We start from the raw sequence: 22,771 nt of genomic DNA, 5'->3' as shown, positions 1-22,771 counted from the left end.
ATCATAACAGGCTCTGTTGTAAAGAAACAACTAGTTACTAATGTCTTTTAGGGAAGGACTCCAGTTCCATGCCAAAATGGTTGACTTTTACCTGGCCTCTGAAGCAACTCAGTTGTCTAAAAACCGCCACCCAGTGATTCAAGAAGGCCCACCACCCCCTTCTCAGGGCGACTAGGGATGGACAATAAATGCCAGCCTTGGCATGTGATGCCCACATCCTGAGAATAAATTTTTAAAAACACACAATGGAGGGAGTGGGTATAAATGGGACCCTGCTCGCAATCTCACTTTTCTGAGCAGTTGTGTTGCCTACTCTTGGCTGGAAGTAGGGTTACTGCATAGGGAGCAGGAGGAAAGTAGCAGGTTAATTGGAGCGTATGAAGTAAGGAGTATTCAGCATCCAACCAGTGAATATAGAATGTAAACTACAAGTGAGAGGGTCAAACAAGTCACCAGTGCTGAAGATACAACTGACCCTGATCCCGAATGGAATAAACTCCATATTGATGTTTTTCATGATTATTCTGCTTGAATCGCCTGGCTTGTGATGTGGAACGTATATTAAACATTGCTTCAAAATACTGTTGGGTTGATACCACCACTGTGGTTCAAGCCAATCCCCAACCTCAGTGGAAGTGAAGATTAAGGAGCGTGAATTAAGCTGGGTGAATAAAAATAAAAGCAAGTTTTAATTATGTAAAAAGGACCTTTTAATGGGTCTCTGTGGCCTAACCCGACACCAGCCTACTCAAGTGTTGATGAATATTCTGGCTCATTCATTTATAACTCAGGCGCAGCACCCATCATGAACTGTAGGGAACAACATGAGGAGATAACTCAACCAAGTGGAGCAAAAATTCCTCAGAAAGTTAGTTTCTGTGTTTCTAACCCTGGCGTCACTTGTTGCAAAGCCTCAGCCAGTCAAATAGCACAGGATTGGTAGGATAACTTTCTTTAACCCACTAGATCCACATTACTCCTCTATTCATGAGGATGGAAAAGTTCAGCCAAAGTTCACCTCCATGGACAGTTCTTTGCTGCTCCTTTGTCAATGTGTCAGGGTGCACATGATGAAGAAACGTAAGGAGCAGTAGCGTGCTAAGTCAAATCCTTCTCCCCTCCCACTGTCCCAGACAAAGCAGTAGTGGACTCCTGGCGGAGAGCCTATCGCACTCAGCCAGCTACCAGCCATCCTCAGATTGTAATTTGCATTCAGGGATCCAAGGCAGGAGCCCAAAGCCCTTGTGCTGCGGTTACCAGATCACCCTGACTGACTGCGATTTGTCAGTTTAAATGTTGAATTAGTGATCACTAAAGGAAAACACAACCAGAGATCATTTCCATTACAGTCTTTACTTGGCGATAAGTTACACATTCTTAATACTGAATTGAAATTGTTCACTCATACAAAATAGTCGTTTTCGCCTGTGTCCTGCAGCATAATTGGTCACAGAGGTAATGAAAACAGCTCCAAGGTCCACGATACTCTTTAACATCTTCCAGCATAGGATCTGCATTTGTAAGAGAGAGTTCTATTGTTAACCAGCAATTTTGAGATGTCTGAAAATCAGTATAGGATCACATGAACCATAGAATGAGCTATACTGACCAACTGACTGACTGCAAGGCATCAGGAGTAATAAGGGCCAGAGATTTGGAACATTCAGGATCCCTATTCCTCACAAATCAAATTATTTTTATAAAAACGTGCAAATTACACAATTCAATCCATTGCAAATTTATTATGCACGGTTCATTTACAAATTAAATGTACACTTGCACTATGCGCGTGTGTGTATACCCCTGCATTCACAGTGCATGCAGATGAATATGCAAACTTACATATACATTTGCCACCAATTACAGCAGGTACACAAAAATACACACAAAAAGAAACCTGCATATACACATACATACAAAACCCTGTGCCCATAGGATGTGCACTCTCACATGTACAAAAAAACTGCACACATAGCATTTGTCATGCATCTACATACATGGACACCTCTACACACAGTGGGGTAGACTTTCAACTTGATGCATTGAGGATTGGCTGCCTGAATTCTGTCTCTTGTGCACCTTGACTTCCTTCGTCCCATCATTGGCGGCCGTGCCTTCATTGTCTGAGTAAGGAGGTTGTGGGTTCAAGTCCCACTCCAGAAACCTAAGCACAAAAATTTAGGCAGACACTCCAGTGCAATACTGAGGAAGTGCTGCACCATCGGAGATGCTGTCTTTTGAATGAGGCGTTAATCTCAGGCCCCGTCTGCTCTCTCAGATGGACATAAAAGATCCCATGGCATAGATGAGCAGGATAGTTATTTCCAGTGTTCTGGTCAATACTTATCCCTCAACCAGCTTCACTAAAAATGGATTTATCTGGTCATTATCACATTGTCGTTCCTGGGAGCTTTCTGTGCGCAAATTGGCTACCACATTTCCTACATTACAACAGTTAAAGTATTTCATTGACTGTAAAGCGCTTTGGGACATCCTGAGTTCGTGAAAGGTGCTATATTGTGAAGGAATAAGCCATATTTCAGAAAAATACACCATAATATGAACAGAATTCTGATTTTATTAATACATGATATACTGGGTTTAAAAATCTAAAGCCTCAATGACTCAAGCTGTGCAAACAGGCTTCTGAGATGGGATGGTTTGATAACACAAAAGTTGTAAACACCACAAGCTTTTGAAATGGGAATTGGTTAAAAATACTAAAACAATGGCCCTATTGAAATAGCAGTTTGGCGCTTCCAGAAGGTCTGGAGTTTGGGAGAAACACAATGGAATGACCCAATTAAAGAGTTAAAAACTGACACTTCAAACAGAAACACAGAGTATTTAAAAAACCATGAGCCTTTGTAAAAGTAACATCAAATGAAACAGGAAACATGATATAATATAACCAACTAAGATGACTAGGAAAACAAACACCCTAGTTGAAGTGTCTTTAATTTACATGTTGTAAATATACCAACAGAACACTTTGAAGATATGACTTCAATAGATGCACCAAGCAATCACATGGTTTTTGTATTGAACTTGGAACATCATGGAGACAGGAGTCTGTGGTTGTAACCAGTTAAGGTGGTTTTAGAATTGAATGGCAGCCCTTCGATAAGAATGGCATCAAAGAGATAAATCTGTAATAACAATTTTATATGATAAGTTTTTGGAACACCTAAAGGTAGAGACATAATTATGCATGCAGCAGCTAAATTGACAGTAAAATAGAAAAAAAAGTCAACAGGAAGATGACTAGAGATAATTAGCTTACATCAGCAGAAAACTTCAAAGAATATACCACTAAAAAAAAGGTAGAAAAATAGAGCTTTTCAGATAGACAGCCAGAAGTCACTGGAAAGGGGCAAAGTGATTCTCTCACTCTTCAGAGGCATCTCTGTAAGTTTTTAATTCTTTGAGTCTCAGGGATCAAAAAGGTATTTTTAATTTGATTTTGGTGGATAATCTGGATTAGAAATAATAAGAAATGTATAAATGTAATGAAGTTAAGATTTGAGAATAAGGATCTCTGAGAATAAAGAAATGTAAGCTATTTGCTTTTTGAATTGTTAAAGTTGCGATTGACTCAACAGCTGTTAACTGTATGTCGGCTCTTAAATAAATCTATATATTTTTAGAATTGTCACACAGAGTATTTCTGTATCAAACTCGCAAACTCAATTTCTGTACACTCTTTTGTGAGGAGTTGCAGAATTCTGGGGGGTTTTCCGGACCCTCATAATATCCGGAAGGTTACAGTCTAGTTAAACTTATTAAAAGTGCTATCTGGAGGACAGTAACATCTTCAGTCATTCCTTTCCTTTAGAGAGAGATAGCCTGGACCTTTAGACCCAATTAAGCGTCTTATAGAATTCAGCTATCTCTAACTTTAGTTGAAGGTGAACGTCTGGGGACTACACCTGATCTCGGATAGCCCAAAAAGGGCTAGGACTAGTAATTATCCCTTCAATTGGCGCCCAACATGTGTGTTAATGAATTGATACAGAATCTATACTTATATTTATATCTATATCCATGTTGTAGATTGTTAAGTATAGAAGGAGTGTTTTATTGACAGTGGTACTAAGACTCAGATTTAAGTTTCTAGAGATGACAAGACCCTGATCAGGCCTTGTAGAACTTAAATCAGAACTCCCTCAAAATACCATTGAGGTCTAGAAGCTTCTTATAAAGTTCATATTAAACCCTAACCGAGGTTAGGTCCTGACGAAATGGCAAACCCTGTCAGAATTGGCCAAGTCTTTTTATTAGAAAATTCAAATGATTGCTTTATTAGGGGAAATAATCCTATCCCTGTACCTCCACAAAACCAAGTGATAATTTTTGAAATAGAAGGCTTTGAAGCCGAAGGAGCCGTTAGAACTCATGGCATGATTAATGTTGATCACCAGAACCAGGGGATACAGAATATCCTGTGGGATAATCAAACAAATGTTGATCACCAGAACCAGGGGATACAGAATATCCTGTGGGATAATCAAACAAATACTCCAAATCTACTAAATTCCTTAATGATAAGGTGCACACCTGCACAATTGGGAGGCCTAATGAATGGTGCCCAACAAGGTGGTGGCAACCATGGCCGAATAGTTGGACCCGGAGCAGCCTATGCTCCTGGGTGCCATGGATTCCGGTTAAGGTGGCAAGATCATGAAGAAATAAATGTCAACAATCTTTGAGAAAACTATAGACAGCTTAGAATCCATTATAATCGATGCCATCAGGCACTAGCACACTCTTATCTAAATGCTGGAGGTGCAATGATTAAGGTCCAGTAAACCAACCCCAGCAACCACAAATTGTGCCCCTAGGTCAAGTAAACCTGAGCTCTATCTACACAATGTGTGATAGACCGGGAAACACCAGCCAGGAAAAAACCTGCTGGATTTTAATTAACCTTGATAAATTAGAAACCTGTTGCCAAGATTGGAATGCCCAACACCTGAGACAACTACTGCAAATGATACTAAGTTCAGACTTAATACCCCCATTAAACCAGTGTAACAACTGGGTTCAAATATATGTTTATGTTCTCACGGCAACTCAGGGAGGGCATGTAATGGGTTCCATCAAGGAAATACTCACTAATACAGCCACAACTAAAGGGCTGGTAGCTGCCTACAGATTAGGCAAAGTACTTACTCAGGATAACTGGGACATTGTCCATGGTTGCCTGGCCAATCAATATCAAAATACAGCCCTGAAACTTGCCTGTGAGGGTGCTCTAAATGATTATCGAGATAACCAACAAAGATGGGATAATGTCAATCTCATTATCCAATTAAATCATGACCTCTTAGGTCTACCCCAAACTAAACCTATAATGAGATCAGAAACTAGGGATAAAAAAACCGGAGAAGATTTTGGTACTCAGAAAGAAGGACTGTATAGACTCAAGTCTCAATTCCATCCCTCCCAGACACAAACTCGTGGCTCGGGACCCCCAAGAGTGTATTCCAGAAAGTTTACACTCCCAACTCGCCCACAATATGAGACAGATTTCTCCCCAGAAAGATGGGATAGACGAGGGGCTAGACCTCAAAAGGAAAGCGAAGGACATTGGACTCCTTATGGGGACAGCTTTTACACTGGCCAAAACTATCAAAGAGCCATGGGAGGGTACCGAGAAAACCAAAATTGGGATCAAAAAGATTCCCGGCAGAACCAACGTCCACCTCAACAGGAGGATCATCAAGAAAGTAAACGGTCTGACAAACTCCTTCAGGGATCTGGAAAACATGAAATCCCCAAGAAGGAGGAACAAAAATCAGTTAAAATAATTAAAGATAAAGCAGCAAATGAAGCTCAGGATCCTGAGGATGAACAATCCCAGGATTGAAGGTTTGGCACCCAGCCAGGGCCTCTGGAATTCCCCTATGCCCTGGCAACCTTGCCCACAAACACACAAGTGAAAGCCCTGTTTGATACGAGAGCTGATTACACTGTAATAGATCCTGCAATTATAAAAACTAAGTGGACAGGTTTAGGAAGCCCAATTGGTAAAAAATCATTAGGAGGATTCACACAAGACAAAACCAAAATAATTAATTTTTACAAGATACCTATTACTATATATAGAATAACGGTGACTCTAGATGTAGGACTGGTACCACAATTGGCCTGTTCCCTCATTATAGGACAACCAAACATGAAACATTACCTTAAAATTTCAACCAGACATGTAGAAGCATCCACAGACCAGGATGACAGAGAAAAACATGTTCAAAGACAGCTTGATCGAACTTGTCCAGAAGGGGGAGGCAAAGACCTCCTCGAGCAAATCATTAATAGACAATACCCTTATCTACAATGCCATCCAAATCAATGTGGAAAGATAGAGCATCTCCCCATCATGGAGGATGATGATACGGAGGAGGGAATCAGACAAATACCTATGAGACCGCTTACAGAGTACCATCAAGTCATTTACTGTGATGGATCGTCAATGACGATTAAAAAAGGGACATCCCAACAATCCTCAGCTGGGATGGGGATAGTAGTAGGGACTTCTTGAGATTCCTATTTTTTTTTTCCAGAAGAATTACTGTCTATACCCCTTGGCCATAAGACAGCACAATATGCTGAAGCCGCAGCATTACGGTATGCTTTAGAGAAAGCAGACCTTATTAAACCCACACTGTGGGAAGATATTCTCCATTCGAGAGTGGAGAAAAAGAATTGTCAGGTGATTCATGTAAACGGGCATACCACTGGGACAGTACACTCAAAAAGAAATAGCCTTGCAGACGAACAAGAGAGGCATGCCAATGTTAGTGTAATCACGAGGGCAGAACAGGCAGCTGATCAGGATGAGGAACTGATTCAGCTATTAGACCCGACAAAAGAGAATCCACCAGGATATCCACCAAAGTACTTTTACTCGGAAACCCCTATGGGTATTGTACTAGTTAAGTTGCCCAAGGGAAACCGAGAGGTAGTCCTGAGACACAAATGAGAACAGCTTGTAAAAGAAGCTCACGAGGGCATAAGTCAAGCACATTGTGGTGCCAGAGAAACATTCTGCAAATTGACCCCCTTATATTGGTGGGCAGGCATGCTTAAAGCCTGTAAAACATACGTGGCAAATTGTGAGCCATGCTATTTAACCAATAAGTCATCACTAATTAAGCCACCACCATTGGCTCCTGTGAAAGCTGATGAGCCAATGGGAAAATTCTTTATTGACTTTATTTGTCCACTTCCCCCATCTTTGGTATATAGACATGTTCTCGTTTGTGTAGATGGATGCACTTCCTTCTGCTGGCTGGTCCCCACAAAAACTGTTTCGGAAAACGCACTTGCCAGGGCTATTTCTGATATAATTACTGTAGCTGGTGCACCCAAAATTTTACACTCCGATTAAGGCACAGCCTTTGTATCCAAGGTCTTCAAAGACTACTACGAATAAAGGGGGATTGGCTTAGAGCACAGCACGCCACATCATCCGCAATCAGCGGGGCTGGTGGAATGTAAAAGTCAGGAAGTAATAAAGCTATTGGTGAAACTGTTGAGAATCAGGGGGAATAAGTGGACCACCATCATTCCGGAGGTGCAGCTATCACTCCATAATGTGCCCACACCTGCATCAGGGACAGTGTCCCCTAAAAACATAGAAACATGGAAGATAGGAGCAGGAGTAGGCCATTCGGCCCCTCGAGCCTGTTCTGCCATTTAATGAGATCATGGCTGATCATCCAAATTCAGTACCCTATCCCTGCTTTCTCCCCATATCCCTTGATCCCTTTAGCCTTAAGAAATATATCTAACTCCTTCTTGAATATATTTAATGAATTGGCCTCAACTGCCTTCTGTGGTAGAGAATTCCACGGGTTCACCACTCTCTGGGTGAAGAAATTCCTCCTCATCAGTCCTAAATGGCTTACCCCTTATCCTTAGACTGTGACCCCTGGCTCTGGACTCCCCCGCCATCGGGAACATCCTTCCTGCATCTAGTCTGTCTAGTCCTGTCGGAATTTTATACGTTTCAATGAGATCCCCTCTCATTCTTCTAAACTCTAGCGAATATAAGCCTAATTGAACCAATTTCTCCTCATACGTCATTCCTGCACTCTGTCCATGGCAAGAACTTCCTTCCTCAGATAAGGTGACCAAAACTGCACACAATACTCAAGGTGTGGTCTCACCAAGGCCCTGTACAACTGCAGCAAGACATCCTTGCTCCTGTACTCAAATCCTCTTGCTATGAAGGCCAACATACCATTTACCTTCTTAACCACCTGCTGCACCTGTATGCTTACTTTCAGCGACTGGTGCACAAGGACACCCAGGTCTCGTTGCACTTCCCCTTCTCCCAATTTATTGCCGTTCAGATAATCTGCCTTCCTGTTTTTGCCACCAAAGTGGATAACCTCGCATTTATCCACATTATATTGCAACTGCCATGCATCTGCCCAATCACCCAACCTGTCCAAATCATACTGGAGTTTCTCTGCATCCTCCTCACAGCACACACGCCCACCCAGCTTTGTGTCGTCTGCAAACTTGGAGATATTACATCTAGCTCCCTTGTCTAGATCATTAATATATATTGTGAATAGCTGGGGTCCTAGCACTGATCCCTGCTGTACCTCACTAGTCACTGCCTGCCACTTGGAAAAAGACCCGTTTATTCCAACTCTTTGCTTCCTGTCTGCCAACCAGTTCTCTATCCAATTCAGTACCTTGCCCCCAATCCCATGTGCTTTAACTTTACACGCTAATCTCTTATGCGAGACCTTATCGAAAGCCTTCTGAAAGTCCAAATACACCACATCCACTGGTTCTCCCTTATCTATTCTATCAGTTACATCCTCAAAAAATTCCAGTAGATTAGTCAAGTATGATTTACCTTTCGTAAATCCATGTTGACTTTGTCCGATCCTGTCACTGTTTTCCAAGTGCTCTGCTATTACATCTTTTATAATGGATGATGTAATAAAAAGTCTCACACATCAAGGAACTTTAAAGTAAGCTTTAAGCAACTTATAATCATACTATATACAAGAGCGGTCTTCACCATGCCTCTAGGAGAAGCCCTTTTACATACTGAGCTGTTCAATATTTATACTAGTCCAAACACAGGAAGTGAGGTATGCACAGGAAGTGAGGTATGCACAGAGTTCACAGTTCACAGGAAATGATGTGCACATAACTTCAACCGGAAGTTATTTATTATTAGTACATTCTTCCCTCCTGCGAGATTAGAAGGCTGTGGTCTTCCTTTTATTCCGCAGCCGCCAAACGAGGAAGAGTCGCACCTGTTTGGGTTCCCGTCGTAGAGGGTCACTGGTCCGCTTACATGCTGTTGGCCATTGGTCAGAGTCTGTGTGGCCTGGATTACCCTGTGAAGGGTCGGGGAGATCATGGCTTCGTGTACGAGCCCCAATAGGTGCAGAGTCGGTCTGTCTCTGTTCAGAGGGAGGTGCAGAGCTGGTCTGTGGCGGATCAGTACTTTGGTACGCGGTACTGGGAGGGTCGCAACTTTGAGTACGGGGTTCTACCGGCACCAAGCTAGTTGGTGTCAGATCAGGATCCTGGAGAGGGGTACCCGGTAGGTTCCAAGAGGCTCCTGGTAAAATACCATCACTCGATGTCCCACTAGGTCCTGGTGGGCAGGGAGCCAGATCCCGTAATGATACGGTAGATTCTCGGCCGTCGGGATATCGTATGTATGCATAGGTGGGGTTGGCATCGGTTAGTTCGACCTCGTCTATGAGAGGGTCATTTTTAGACGTCTGAACGTATCTTCGGAGTAGTACAGGTCCAGGAGTAGTTAGCCATGACGGGAGGGATGTCCCATAAGATGAGCGACGCTGGAATCCAAAGAACCGCTCATGAGGTGTAGTATTTGTGGCTGTAGAAAGAAGGGACCGTATAGAGTGCAATGCATCCAGAAGCACTGCTTCCCATTGCTGGTTTGGTAGGCCCCGAGATCTTAAAGCAAGATGTACGGAATTCCAGATGATACCGTTATACCTCTCTACCTGCCCATTTCCGATGGGATGATATGCCGTCGTTTTCCTTGTAGCAATTCCCCGTTCTGAGAGGTAGTCCTTGAGTTCCCTTGTCATAAAGGATGGACCCCGATCCGAGTGAATGTAAGCCGCCATGCCACAGAGAGAAAATACCTGCTCAAGGCAGCAGATTACTGTGGACGCCAGCATATTGGAGCAGGGGAAGGCAAACGGAAAACGTGAATATTCATCAATCATGGTGAGCAAATATGTGTTCCGAGTTGAAGAGGGCACTGGGCCCTTAAAATCGATGCTAAGTCGTTGCATTGGTTGGGTTGCGTGTATGAGCATACCATCTGAGGGGCGGAAGAACTGAGGTTTTAATTCTGCACAAAGCCGGCATTCTGAGCACATTTTCTTTACATCTCCAGTAGAAAAAGGGAGATTCCGTGATCGTACGAAGTGTAGCATGCGCGTAACGCATGACACAATCCATTATGGACATCTATGAGAGTAGAGGACGACATCGTGGAGCAGAATGCTCGTGTGAGGGTATCCGGGGCCACATTCTCCTTGCCAGGTCGATAGTGAATGGTGTAACCAAAAGACGCCAGTTCCATCCTCCAAAGCTGTGTTTTATTATTCTTAATTTTGGTTCGTTTTCGATTATCGAGCATGAAGGCGACTGATCGCTGGTCCGTAATTAATGTAAAGTGCTGGCGAGCTAGGAAATGGTTCCACTTCCGTACCGCCTCTATGATGGCTGTGGCTTCCTTTTCAACCGGAGGATAATGTAGCTCGGCACCTTGTAAGGTCCTGGACATAAATACTACAGGACGACCTTCCTGATTTAGAGTAGCCGAGATCGCCACCTCCGAGGCATCACATTCGACTATGAAAGGGAGATTCTCATCGATGGAGTGAAGAGCCGCTTTCTCCAACTGTTTTTTGAGAAGGTTAAAGGCTGCAACAGCCGCTGTTTCCAATGGAAATGATCTAGCATGCAGCAAGGGTTGGATTCTGTCTGAAAAATGAGGAATCCATTTAGCGTAGTATGCAAACAGACCGAGAGCCCGACGTAAAGAAGCCGGATTCTTAGGTGACGGGAGCTCTTGGAGCGGGCGAAGTCTTCCTGGGTCTGGCTTAATGATACCATTGCCTACGCAGTAGCCAAGGATGTTGATGGTCGGTTGTGACTCAACAGATTTAGATTCATTCAAAGTTAAGTTACGGTGATGGAGAGCATCCCGAAATTTTTGGAGGTTGGCGTCGTGTTCCTGTTGATCGTGACCTGCAATAGTAATGTTATCAAGATAGGGAATAGTGTCCCTTAAGTTTTCCTGCTTAACCAGGCCATCCATTGCCCGTTGGAAGACAGCCACTCCATTAGTAACCCCGAATGGGAGGCGACGAAATTGGTACAGCCGTCCATTAGCCTCAAAGGCCGTGTACTGCTTATCTGAGACCTTCAAGGGTACCTGATGATAGGCACTTTTTAAATCGTAAGTTGAGAACACTTTGTATTCGGCCAGTTTATTAACCATATCATCAATGCGTGGCAATGGGTAGATGTCCAAGTCAGTATATTGATTGATGGTTTGCGAATAATCAATGCATAGTCATTGTTTGTGAGGTTTTAGAGGGTTCTTGACGATGACGATTTGAGCCCGCCAGGGCGACGAACATGGTTCGATGATATCCTCTGCTAAAAGTCGAGAGATTTCAGCCTCAATAAAAGATTGGTCTTCCTGACTAAAGCGCCGTGATTTCGTTATTATTGGTTTGCATCGAGGAGGAATACTGGCAAATAATGAGGGTTCATCAAGTGAAGCTGCTGATAATGCACAAAACGGTAATTTAGACAGTATATTAGAAATAGTAAGTCCAGGTTTGGATCCGCCGAACTCAATGGTGAATTTCTTATGCTGTTTTTGAAAATCCAGCCCTAAGATGAGATCACTACATAAGTCCTTGAGCACCGAAAGTTGGGTGGAGGGATACATGCGACCATTAAGTGTCATATCAATAATACAAAAGCCGGAGATTCTGGTATTAAGTGATGACTGAGTCATCGCAATTGCCTGGTCCGATGGGAAGATATGTAGTTTCAATTTCGCAACAATCTGTTCTCTAATGAAACTATCAGTACTTCCTGAGTCAATTAAGGCATCTAAGGTATGCCCATTAATTGAAACTTTTGTAGCTGCATGAAACAGGTTCTGTGGGCAAGCAACTGTAATTGGTGTGGTTGCACAGAGAGTGGCTGAAACTCTAGGTGCGCTTCTTCGGGAGAGAGCTCGAGAGGAAGCTTGATAGGTCCTAGCCGGAGCATCTTGATAGGCCCTAATTGGGGCAGTTCGGTAGGCCTTAGCTGGATAGGCCCTCGTAGAGGCTCTTGATTGGCAAACTTTTGCAAAGTGTCCCTTTTTATCGCAATGACTGCAGATCGCATTGCGAGCAGGGCAGAATTTCCTAGGGTGAAAAGAATCTCCACAAAAGAAGCATTCCTTCCTAGATTGCCAAGAGGCTGCTAAAGTGGGGTCATCCTCCTCTTCTTCATCAGAATTATCATCAGGATTAGATTCCTCCATGATAGGGTTCACCTGAGGCCACTTGAATTGTCTGGTTGCAGTTACAGCAGCAGATCGAGATCTGGGCAGCTGATAGAGGTCTGCATTTTTCTTTGCCAAATCCAGAGAACAAGCCAGGTCAAAAGCCTTTTGTAGCTCAAGTGTTTTACTTTCTAGTAGACGCTGGCGTATAAATGGAGAGGCAATCCCGCAGATGAAAGCATCACGAATCATTTCTTCGCGGTACAGCTCAGCCGAGGCTGCCTGAAAGTTACAATCTACGCTGAGCCTGCGAAGTTCTTGAAGGAATTCGTTAATCAATTCCCCTGGCCCTTGTCGGGCTGTGGCCAGTAGATGTCTAGCATAGACCTCATTTGCGGTCTTGGCATATAGTTTTTTAAGTGCCCGGATCACCTCATCATAATTATCCCATTCATCAACATATTCAAACACTGTTGGGGTCACATAGTTGATAAGTATCCTCAGTATAGTAGAAGCATTCACTTTACATTCTGTGATAATGATAACTTCCGGGAAGTTATGTGTCACTTCCTGTGAACTGTGAACTTTGTACATACATCACTTCCTGTCACACGTCACTTCCTGTTGGACTGGTATAAATACTGAACTGCTCAGTATTGTAAAGGGGCTTCTACCAGAGGCATGGTGAAGACCTCTCTTGTATATAGTGTGATTATAAGTTGCTTAAAGCTTACTTTAAAGTTACTTGATGTGTGAGACTCCTTTTTCTTACATCAATTTAAGCAACTTAGTATTTACACTCACAAATACTAGACCTTCGGACAAACTCGGAGTTAAGGATCCAGGGAACCACCCATCATGGAAAACATCCTTAAACCTACTCGTCTGGACTTGGACCCAAACACACCAGCAGCTGGCAGGGTATGGAAGCATTGGTACCGTACTTTTGAGAATTTTCTGGATGAATGTAAAGCGAATGCTCCTACTAAACTGAGGATACTTATCAACTATGTGACCCCAACAGTGTTTGAATATGTTGATGAATGGGATAATTACGATGAGGTGATTCGGGCACTTAAGAAACTGTATGCCAAAACTCCAAATGAGGTCTATGCTAGACATCTACTGGCCACAGCCCGACAAGGGCCAGGGGAATCGATTAACGAATTCCTTCAGGAACTTCGCAGGCTCAGCATAGATTGTAACTTTCAGGCAGCCTCAGCTGAGCTGTACCGCGAAGAAATGATTCGTGATGCTTTCATCTGCGGGATTGCCTCTCCATTTATACACCAGCGTCTACTAGAAAGTAAAACACTTGAGCTACAAAAGGCTTTTGACCTAGCTTGTTCTCTGGATTTGGCAAAGAGAAATGCAGACCTCTATCAGCTGCCCAGATCTCGATCTGCTGCTGTAACTGCAACCAGACAATTCAAGTGGTCGCAGGTGAACCCTATCATGGAGGAATCTAATCCTGATAATTCTGATGAAGAAGAGGAGGATGACCCCACTTTAGCAGCCTCTTGGCAATCTAGGAAGGAATGCTTCTTTTGTGGAGATTCTTTTCACCCTAGGAAATTCTGCCCTGCTCGCAATGCGATCTGCAGTCATTGCGAAAAAAAAGGACACTTTGCAAAAGTTTGCCAATCAAGAGCCTCTACGAGGGCCTATCCAGCTAAGGCCTACCGAACTGCCCCAATTAGGGCCTATCAAGATGCTCCAGCTAGGACCTATCAAGCTTCCTCTTGAGCTCTCTCCCGAAGAAGCACACCGAGAGTTTCAGCCACTCTCTGTGCAACGACACCAATTACAGCTGCTTGCCCACAGAACCTGTTTCATGCAGCTACAAAAGTTTCAATTAAAGGGCATACCCTAGATGCCTTAATTGACTCAGGAAGTACTGATAGTTTCATTAAAGAACAGATTGTTGTGAAATTGAAACTACATGTCTTCCCATCGGACCAGGCAATTGCGATGGCTCAGTCATCACTTAATACCAGAACCTCCGGCTTTTGTGTTGTTGATATGACACTTAATGGTCGCCTGTATCCCTCCACCCGACTTTCGGTGCTCAAGGACTTATGTAGTGATCTCCTCTTAGGGCTGGATTTCCAAAAACAGCATAAGAAACTCACCATTGAGTTCGGCGGATCCAAACCTGGACTTACTATTTCTAATATACCGTCTAAATTACCGTTTTGTGCATTATCAGCAGCTTCACTTGATGAACCCTCATTATTTGCCAATATTCCGCCTCGATGCAAACCAATAATAACGAAATCGCGGCGCTTTAATCAGGAAGACCAATCTTTTATTGAGGCTGAAATCTCTCGACTTCTAGCAGAGGATATCATTGAACCATGTTCGTCGCCCTGGCGGGCTCAAGTCATCATTGTCAAGAACCCTCTAAAACCTCACAAACAACGACTATGCATTGATTATTCGCAAACCATCAATCAATATACTGACTTGGACGCCTACCCATTGCCACGCATTGATGATATGGTTAATAAACTGGCCGAATACAAAGTGTTCTCAACTTACGATTTAAAAAGTGCCTATCATCAGGTACCCTTGAAGGTCTCAGATAAGCAGTACACGGCCTTTGAAGCTAATGGACGGCTGTACCAATTTCGTCGCCTCCCATTCGGGGTTACTAATGGAGTGGCTGTCTTCCAACGGGCAATGGATGGCCTGGTTAAACAGGAAAACCTAAGGGACACTTTTCCCTATCTTGATAACATTACTATTGCAGGTCACGATCAACAGGAACACGACGCCAACCTCCAAAAATTTCAGGATGCCCTCCATCGCCGCAACTTAACCTTGAATGAATCTAAGTCTGTTGAGTCGCAACCGACCATCAACATCCTTGGCTACTGCGTCGGCAATGGTATCATTAAGCCAGACCCAGAAAGACTTCGCCCGCTCCAAGAGCTCCCGTCACCTAAGAATCCGGCTTCTTTACGTCGGGCTCTTGGTCTGTTTGCATACTACGCTAAATGGATTCCTCATTTTTCAGACAAAATCCAACCCTTGCTGCATGCTAGATCATTTCCATTGGAAACAGCGGCTGTTGCAGCCTTTAACCTTCTCAAAAAACAGTTGGAGAAAGCGGCTCTTCACTCCATCGATGAGAATCTCCCTTTCATAGTCGAATGTGATGCCTCGGAGGTGGCGATCTCGGCTACTCTAAATCAGGAAGGTCGTCCTGTAGCATTTATGTCCAGGACCTTACAAGGTGCCGAGCTACATTATCCTCCGGTTGAGAAGGAAGCCACAGCCATCATAGAGGCAGTACGGAAGTGGAACCATTTTCTAGCTCGCCAGCACTTTACATTAATCACGGACCAGCGATCGGTCGCCTTCATGCTCGATAATCGAAAACGAACCAAAATTAAGAATAATAAAATACAACTTTGGAGGATGGAACTGGCCTCTTTTGGTTATACCATTCACTATCGACCTGGCAAGGAGAATGTGGCCCCGGACACCCTCACACGGGCATTCTGCTCCGCTATGTCGTCCTCTACTCTCATAGATGTCCATAATGGATTGTGTCATCCTGGCGTTACGCGCATGCTACATTTCGTACGATCACGGAATCTCCCTTTTTCTACTGGAGATGTAAAGAAAATATGCTCAGAATGCCAGCTTGTGCGGAATTAAAACCTCAGTTCTTCCGCCCCTCAGATGGTATGCTCATACACGCAACCCAACCGATGCAACGACTTAGCATCGATTTTAAGGGCCCAGTGCCCTCTTCAACTCGGAACACATATTTGCTCACCATGATTGATGAATATTCACGTTTTCCGTTTGCCTTCCCCTGCTCCAATATGCTGGCGTCCACAGTAATCTGCTGCCTTGAGCAGGTATTTTCTCTCTGTGGCATGCCGGCTTATATTCACTCAGATCGGGGTCCATCCTTTTATGTCAAAGGAACTCAAGGACTACCTCTCAGAACGGGGAGTTGCTACAAGCAAAACAACACCATACCATCCCATTGGAAATGGGCAGGTAGAGAGGTATAACGGTATCTGGAATTCCGTACGTCTTGCTTTAAGATCTCGGGGCCTACCAGACCAGCAATGGGAAGCAGTGCTTCCAGATGCATTGCACTCTATACGGTCCCTTCTTTCTACAGCCACAAATACTACACCTCATGAGCGGTTCTTTGGATTCCAGCGTCGCTCATCTCATGGGACATCACTCCCGTCATGGCTAACTACTCCTGGACCTGTTCTACTCCGAAGATACGTTCGGACGTCTAAAAGTGACCCTCTCGTAGACGAGGTCGAACTAACCGATGCCAACCCCACCTATGCAAACATACGATATCCTGACGGCCGAGAATCTACCGTATCATTACGGGATCTGGCTCCCTGCCCACCAGGGCCTAGTGGGACATCGGGAGATGGTATTTTACCAGGAAACTCTTGGAACCTATCGGGTACCTCTCTCCAGGATCCTGATCGGACACCAACTAGCTTGGTGCCGGTAGAACCCCGTACTCAAAGTTGCGACCCTCCCAGTACCGCGCACGAAAGTACTGATCTGCCACAGACCAGCTCTGCACCTCCCTCTGAACAGAGGCAGACCGACTTTGAACCTATTGGGGCTCGTACACAAAGCCATGATCTCTCCGACCCTTCACAGGGTAATCCAGGCCACACAGACTCTGACCAATGGCCAACCGCATGTAAGCGGACCAGCGACCCTCTACGACGGGAACCCAAACGGGTGCGACTCTTCCTCGTTCGGCGGCTGCGGAACAAAAGGAAGACCACAGCCTTCTAATCCTGCAGGAGGGAAGAATGTGATAATAATGATAACTTCCGGGAAGTTATGTGTCACTTCCTGTGATCTGTGAACTGTGAACTTTGTACATACATCACTTCCTGTCACACGTCACTTCCTGTTGGACTGGTATAAATACTGAACTGCTCAGTATTGTAAAGGGGCTTCTACCAGAGGCATTTTGAAGACCTCTCTTGTATATAGTGTGATTATAAGTTGCTTAAAGCTTACTTTAAAGTTACTTGATGTGTGAGACTCCTTTTTCTCACATCACATTCATCAAGAAAATTCTCAAAAGTACGGTACCAATGCTTCCATACCCTGCCAGCTGCTGGTGCGTTTGGGTCCAAGTCCAGACGAGTAGGTTTAAGGATGTTTTCCATGATGGGTGGTTCTCTGGATCCTTAACTCCGAGTTTGTCCGAAGGTCTAGTATTTGTGAGTGTAAATACTAAGTTGCTTAAATTGATGTAATAAAAAGTCTCACACATCAAGGAACTTTAAAGTAAGCTTTAAGCAACTTATAATCATACTATATACAAGAGCGGTCTTCACCATGCCTCTAGGAGAAGCCCTTTTACATACTGAGCAGTTCAGTATTTATACTAGTCCAAACACAGGAAGTGATGTATGCACAGGAAGTGAGGTATGCACAGAGTTCACAGTTCACAGGAAATGATGTGCACATAACTTCAACCGGAAGTTATTTATTATTAGTACAATGGACTCTAGCATTTTCCCCACTACCGATGTCAGACTTACCGGTCTATAATTCCCCGTTTTCTCTGCCACCTTTTTTAAATAGTGGAGTTACATTAGCTACCCTCCAATCCATGGAAACTATTCCAGAGTCTATAGAATTTTGGAAGATGACCAGCAATGCATCTACCATTTCTAGGGCTACTTCCTTAAGTACCCTAGGATGTAGATTATCAGGCCCTGGGGATTTATCGGCCTTCAATCCCGTCAATTTCCCTAACACCATTTCCCTACAAATACTGATTTAATTCAATTCCTCCCTCTCATTGGACCCTATGTTCCCCGACATCTCTGAGAGGTTATTTGTGTCCTCCTTTGTGAAGACAGAACCAAAGTATGTACTTAATTGGTCTTCTATTTCTTTGTTCCCCATTATAAATTCCCCTGATTCTGACTTCACCAATCTTTTTCTCTTCACATATCTATAGAAGCTGTTACAGTCAGTTTTTATGTTCCCTGCAAGCTTACTCTCATAATCTATTTTCCCCCTCTCAATTAATCCCTTTGTCCTCCTTTGCTGAATCCTAAACTGCTCCAACTCCTCAGGTTTGCTGCTTTTTCTGGCCAAATTATATGTCCTCTCCTTCGATCTTATGCTGTCCCTAATTTCCCTTGTTAGCCATGGTTCAGAAACCGTTTTTGTTTTATTTTTATGCTAAACAGGGATGAACAAATTCTGTAGTTCATCCATGCGATCTTTAAATGTTTGCCATTGCCTATCCACCATCAACCCTTTAAGTAACATTCCCCAATCCATCCTAGCCAACTCGTGCCTCATACCATCATAGTTTCCTTTATTTAAATTCAGGACCCTAGTCTCTGAGTCAACTACTTCACTCTCCATTTTAATGAAGAATTCTATCATATTATGATCGCTCCTCCTCAAGGGGCCTCGCACAACAAGATTGCTAATTAATCCTTTCTCATTACATAATACCCAGTCTAAGATGGCCTGATCTCTAGTTGGTTCCTTCACATATTGGTCCAGGAAACCATCCCGTATACACTCTAGGAATTCCTCCTCCACAGTATTGTTACTAATTTGGTTAGCCCAATCTATATGTAGATTAAAGTCACTCATGATAACTGCTGTGCCCTTTTTGCACGCATCTCTTAATTTCCCACTTAGTTCCATCCCCAGACTCTGCATTACTGTTTGGGGGTCTGTATACAACTCCCACTAACGTTTTCTGCCCCTTGGTATTTCTCAGCTCTGCCCATACAGATTCCACATCATCAGAGCTAATATCCATCCTTACTAAAACTCCATATTATCTGATGTATGGGGCTGAGATGCATACACTGCTTACCCATAGTTCTTTTATTGCCTCTACACACTCTGAGTCCTTGACCCAACAGCGACAGTTAGATTAAAAAAAGAAGTAACAGAGGAGATTCATCGAATTGATCAGAGGATAAGGAAAGCAAATAGGCTGAAAAAATTGACCAATAAAGTATGGCAACCCGTAGTAGGAGAATGGGTACAGGAAAAGATGTTTGAGCAAAAACCTGGTTTAAGACCGAAGTGGAAAAAACCTGTTCAAATACATTCTGTTATTAACGAAAGAACAGTTCAAATACATAATACAGCCGAATGGCAAGCATATTCTTAAAACTGTCTCCATAGGAAATATCAAAAGATGTCCTGAAGGATATCAAAAAGGAGGAACAATACAAGGTGCAGTCGTACACTGTCTTTCAAGACCCAGCTTGGAGCACGACACAGGAAATGGATGCAATCGAATTACTGACGATGGTCAGTCAGACGGTGTCGCTGGCTCTTCCACACGTTGTTTGGCAACGCATCAAGAATTGGATTTGCGAAAAGCAACAACCATCAACGAGTTACTTCAGTGAAGGAGGAAGAAACCGTGGATAAAAAAAGAATCACGGAGTGCCTGGCAAGGCCTTTACGAAAACACGCATCTGTACACACGCCGGATTGAACGAACAGCGTGTCAAGCTTCAACTAGTTTCAACTGACGTCTCCTTGGCTCATATGAATAACTCACTTCTACAGAACGTACATCTGCCGGTTGGACATTCTACGTACATGTTGTTTCGCTCATAGCATGACTATGTACTTATCATTCTTTTAAATTGTGTTCAATTTAAAATAAGACAAAACATTGTCCTAGGATGACTTCAAAGGAATTTTCATGTAGCACATGATTGTGCATCTTGTGAACTTAATATGCTATTGTAACCTCCTGAGGAATATTGACCAAACTCTGTCTAGATGTTCCAGCTCATTTTTTGGTCAAGAAGGGGGTGTGAAGGAATAAGCCATATTTCAGAAAAATACACCATAATATGAACAGAATTCTGATTTTATTAATACATGATATACTGGGTTTAAAAATCTAAAGCCTCAATGACACACACTGTGCAAACAGGCTTCTGAGATGGGATGGTTTGATAACACAAAAGTTGTAAACACCACAAGCTTTTGAAATGGGAATTGGTTAAAAATACTAAAACAATGGCCCTATTGAAATAGCAGTTTGGCGCTTCCAGAAGGTCTGGAGTTTGGGAGAAACACAATGGAATGACCCAAGTAAAGTGTTAAAAACTGACACTTCGAACAGGAACACAGAATATTAAAAAACCATGTGACTTTGTAAAAGTAACATCAACTGAAACAGGAAACATGATATAATATAATCAACTAAGATGGCTAGGAAAACAAACACCCTAGTTGAAGTGTCTTTAATTTACATGTTGTAAATATGATACCAACAGAACACTTTGAAGATATGACTTCAATAGATGCACCAAGCAATCACATGGTTTTTGTATTGAACTTGGAACACCATGGAGACAGGAGTCTGTGGGTGTAACCAGTTAAGGTGGTTTTAGAATTGAATGGAAGCCCTTCAATAAGAATGGCATCAAAGAGATAAATCTGTAATAATTTTATATGATAAGTTTTTGGAACACTTAAAGGTACAGACATAATTATGCATGCAGCAGCTAAATTGACAGTAAGAATAGAAAAAAAGTCAACAGGAAGATGACTAGAGATAATTAGCTTACATCAGCAGAAAACTTCAAAGAATATACCACTAAAAAAAGGTATAAAAATAGAGCTTTTCAGATAGACAGCCAGAAGTCACTGGAAAGGGGCAAAGTGATTCACTCTTCAGAGGCATCTCTGTAAGTTTTTAATTCTTTGAGTCCCGGGGATCAAAAAGGTATTTTTAATTTGATTTTGGTGGATATTCTGGATTAGAAATAATAAGAAATGTATAAATGTAACGAAGTTAAGATTTGAGAATAAGGATCTCTGAGAATAAAGAAATGTAAGCTATTTGCTTTTGAATTGTTAAAGTTGCGATTGACTCAAAAGCTGTTAACTGTATGTCTGCTCTTAAATAAATCTATATATTTTTAGAATTGTTTCCGAGTATTTCTGTATCAAACTCGCGAACTCAATTTCTGTACACTCTTTTGTGAGAAGTTGCAGAATTCTGGGGGGTTTTCCGGACCCTCATAATATCCGGAAGGTTACAGTCTAGTTAAACTTATTAAAAGTGCTATCTGGAGGATGGTAACATCTTCAGTCTTTCCTTTCCTTTAGAGAGATAGCCTGGACCTTTAGACTCAATTAAGTGTCTTATAGAATTCGGCTATCTCTAACTTTAGTTGAAGGTGAACGTCTGGGGAATAAACCTGATCTGGGGTAGCCCAAAAAGGGCTAGGACTAGTAATTATCCCTTCAATATAACTGCAAGTCTTTCTTTCAAGTCTTTCAGCCCTAAGCTCTGGAATTCCCTCTCTAAACCTCTATGCCACTCTAACTTTCTCCCTTTAAGACACTCCTTAAAACCTACCTCTTTGACCAAGCTTTTGGTCACCTGTCCTAATGTCTCCTTCTTTAGCTCAGTGTCAAATTATTTGTCTGACTATGCTTCTGTGAGGCGCCTTGGGATGTTTTGCTACATTAAAGCTGCTATATAAATGTAAGTTGTTGTTGTTGTGGAATTAGTGGAAATGAAAATTGGGCGGTTTCCATAATTGGGTGGTCGATCCAGAGCACCAGTTTTATGTTCAGGTGGCAGGTTGAAAATCTGCCTCAGCATGTCCAGAAAAACACACTTTATGTATACACATAGGAACCAAACAAGCGACATAAACAGACTAAACTTGCCTTACAACATGAAGGACCCTGATAGAGATATAGGCCTAGATTTCTGTTAATAATAACGGTGAGGCTTTCATCATTCATCGTTATTATGGAGTACATCAGACAGCAACTTCTGGAGTATGCACATGCTCGGTTAAATGCAGAAATCCAGAAGTTGTTGTCCGTGTTACCCTGCTCCTCCACAGGCTGCGCTATAACAGAACCTCGCCAATAGACTCGGCATTGAAATACATGCAATGGCGTGAAGTTGGGGTACTTACCCACTAGTTACGCACTAAATACGGCAGAAAAAGTTGGGCTTGTGCATTCAGGAGTAAGTGAATTTTAACGGTGCGATAAATGATAATTTACAAGTGTAGAGTCTCATTCCTTCAGAGTTAATTAGTGTTGGAGATTAAAAAAAATTAAAATTAAAATTTTTTGGGGTTTTACTTTTCCTGTGTCTCTTTAATCTCTCTCTCTCTCTCTTTATCCCATCTGTCTTTCCCAATCTTTATTTTGCTTTCTGTACATGATTTAAATCTAATTTATACT

The 22,771-nt window shown here is 42.8% G+C and overlaps 1 protein-coding gene across 1 annotated transcript in view; it reads right to left on the bottom strand.

Moving 5' to 3' along the window:
- Positions 1 to 1,337: 1,337 nt before the first annotated feature.
- Positions 1,338 to 22,771, bottom strand: part of LOC147116278 (uncharacterized) — a 162,752-nt gene continuing 141,318 nt past the window's right edge. The window contains exon 4 of the mRNA XM_085991068.1: positions 1,338 to 1,511. Coding sequence (XP_085847194.1) covers positions 1,399 to 1,511 — 113 coding nt within the window. The 3' untranslated portion in view covers positions 1,338 to 1,398. The remainder of the gene's footprint in view (positions 1,512 to 22,771) is intronic.

This window comes from Somniosus microcephalus, chromosome 6 (genome assembly GCF_052327205.1).
Source record: "Somniosus microcephalus isolate GS21.2 chromosome 6, FLI_Smic_1.0, whole genome shotgun sequence".
Lineage (NCBI taxonomy): Eukaryota > Metazoa > Chordata > Chondrichthyes > Squaliformes > Somniosidae > Somniosus > Somniosus microcephalus.
Note: the sequence above shows the minus strand (reverse complement) of the source record. Positions and strands in the feature narration are given on the sequence as shown.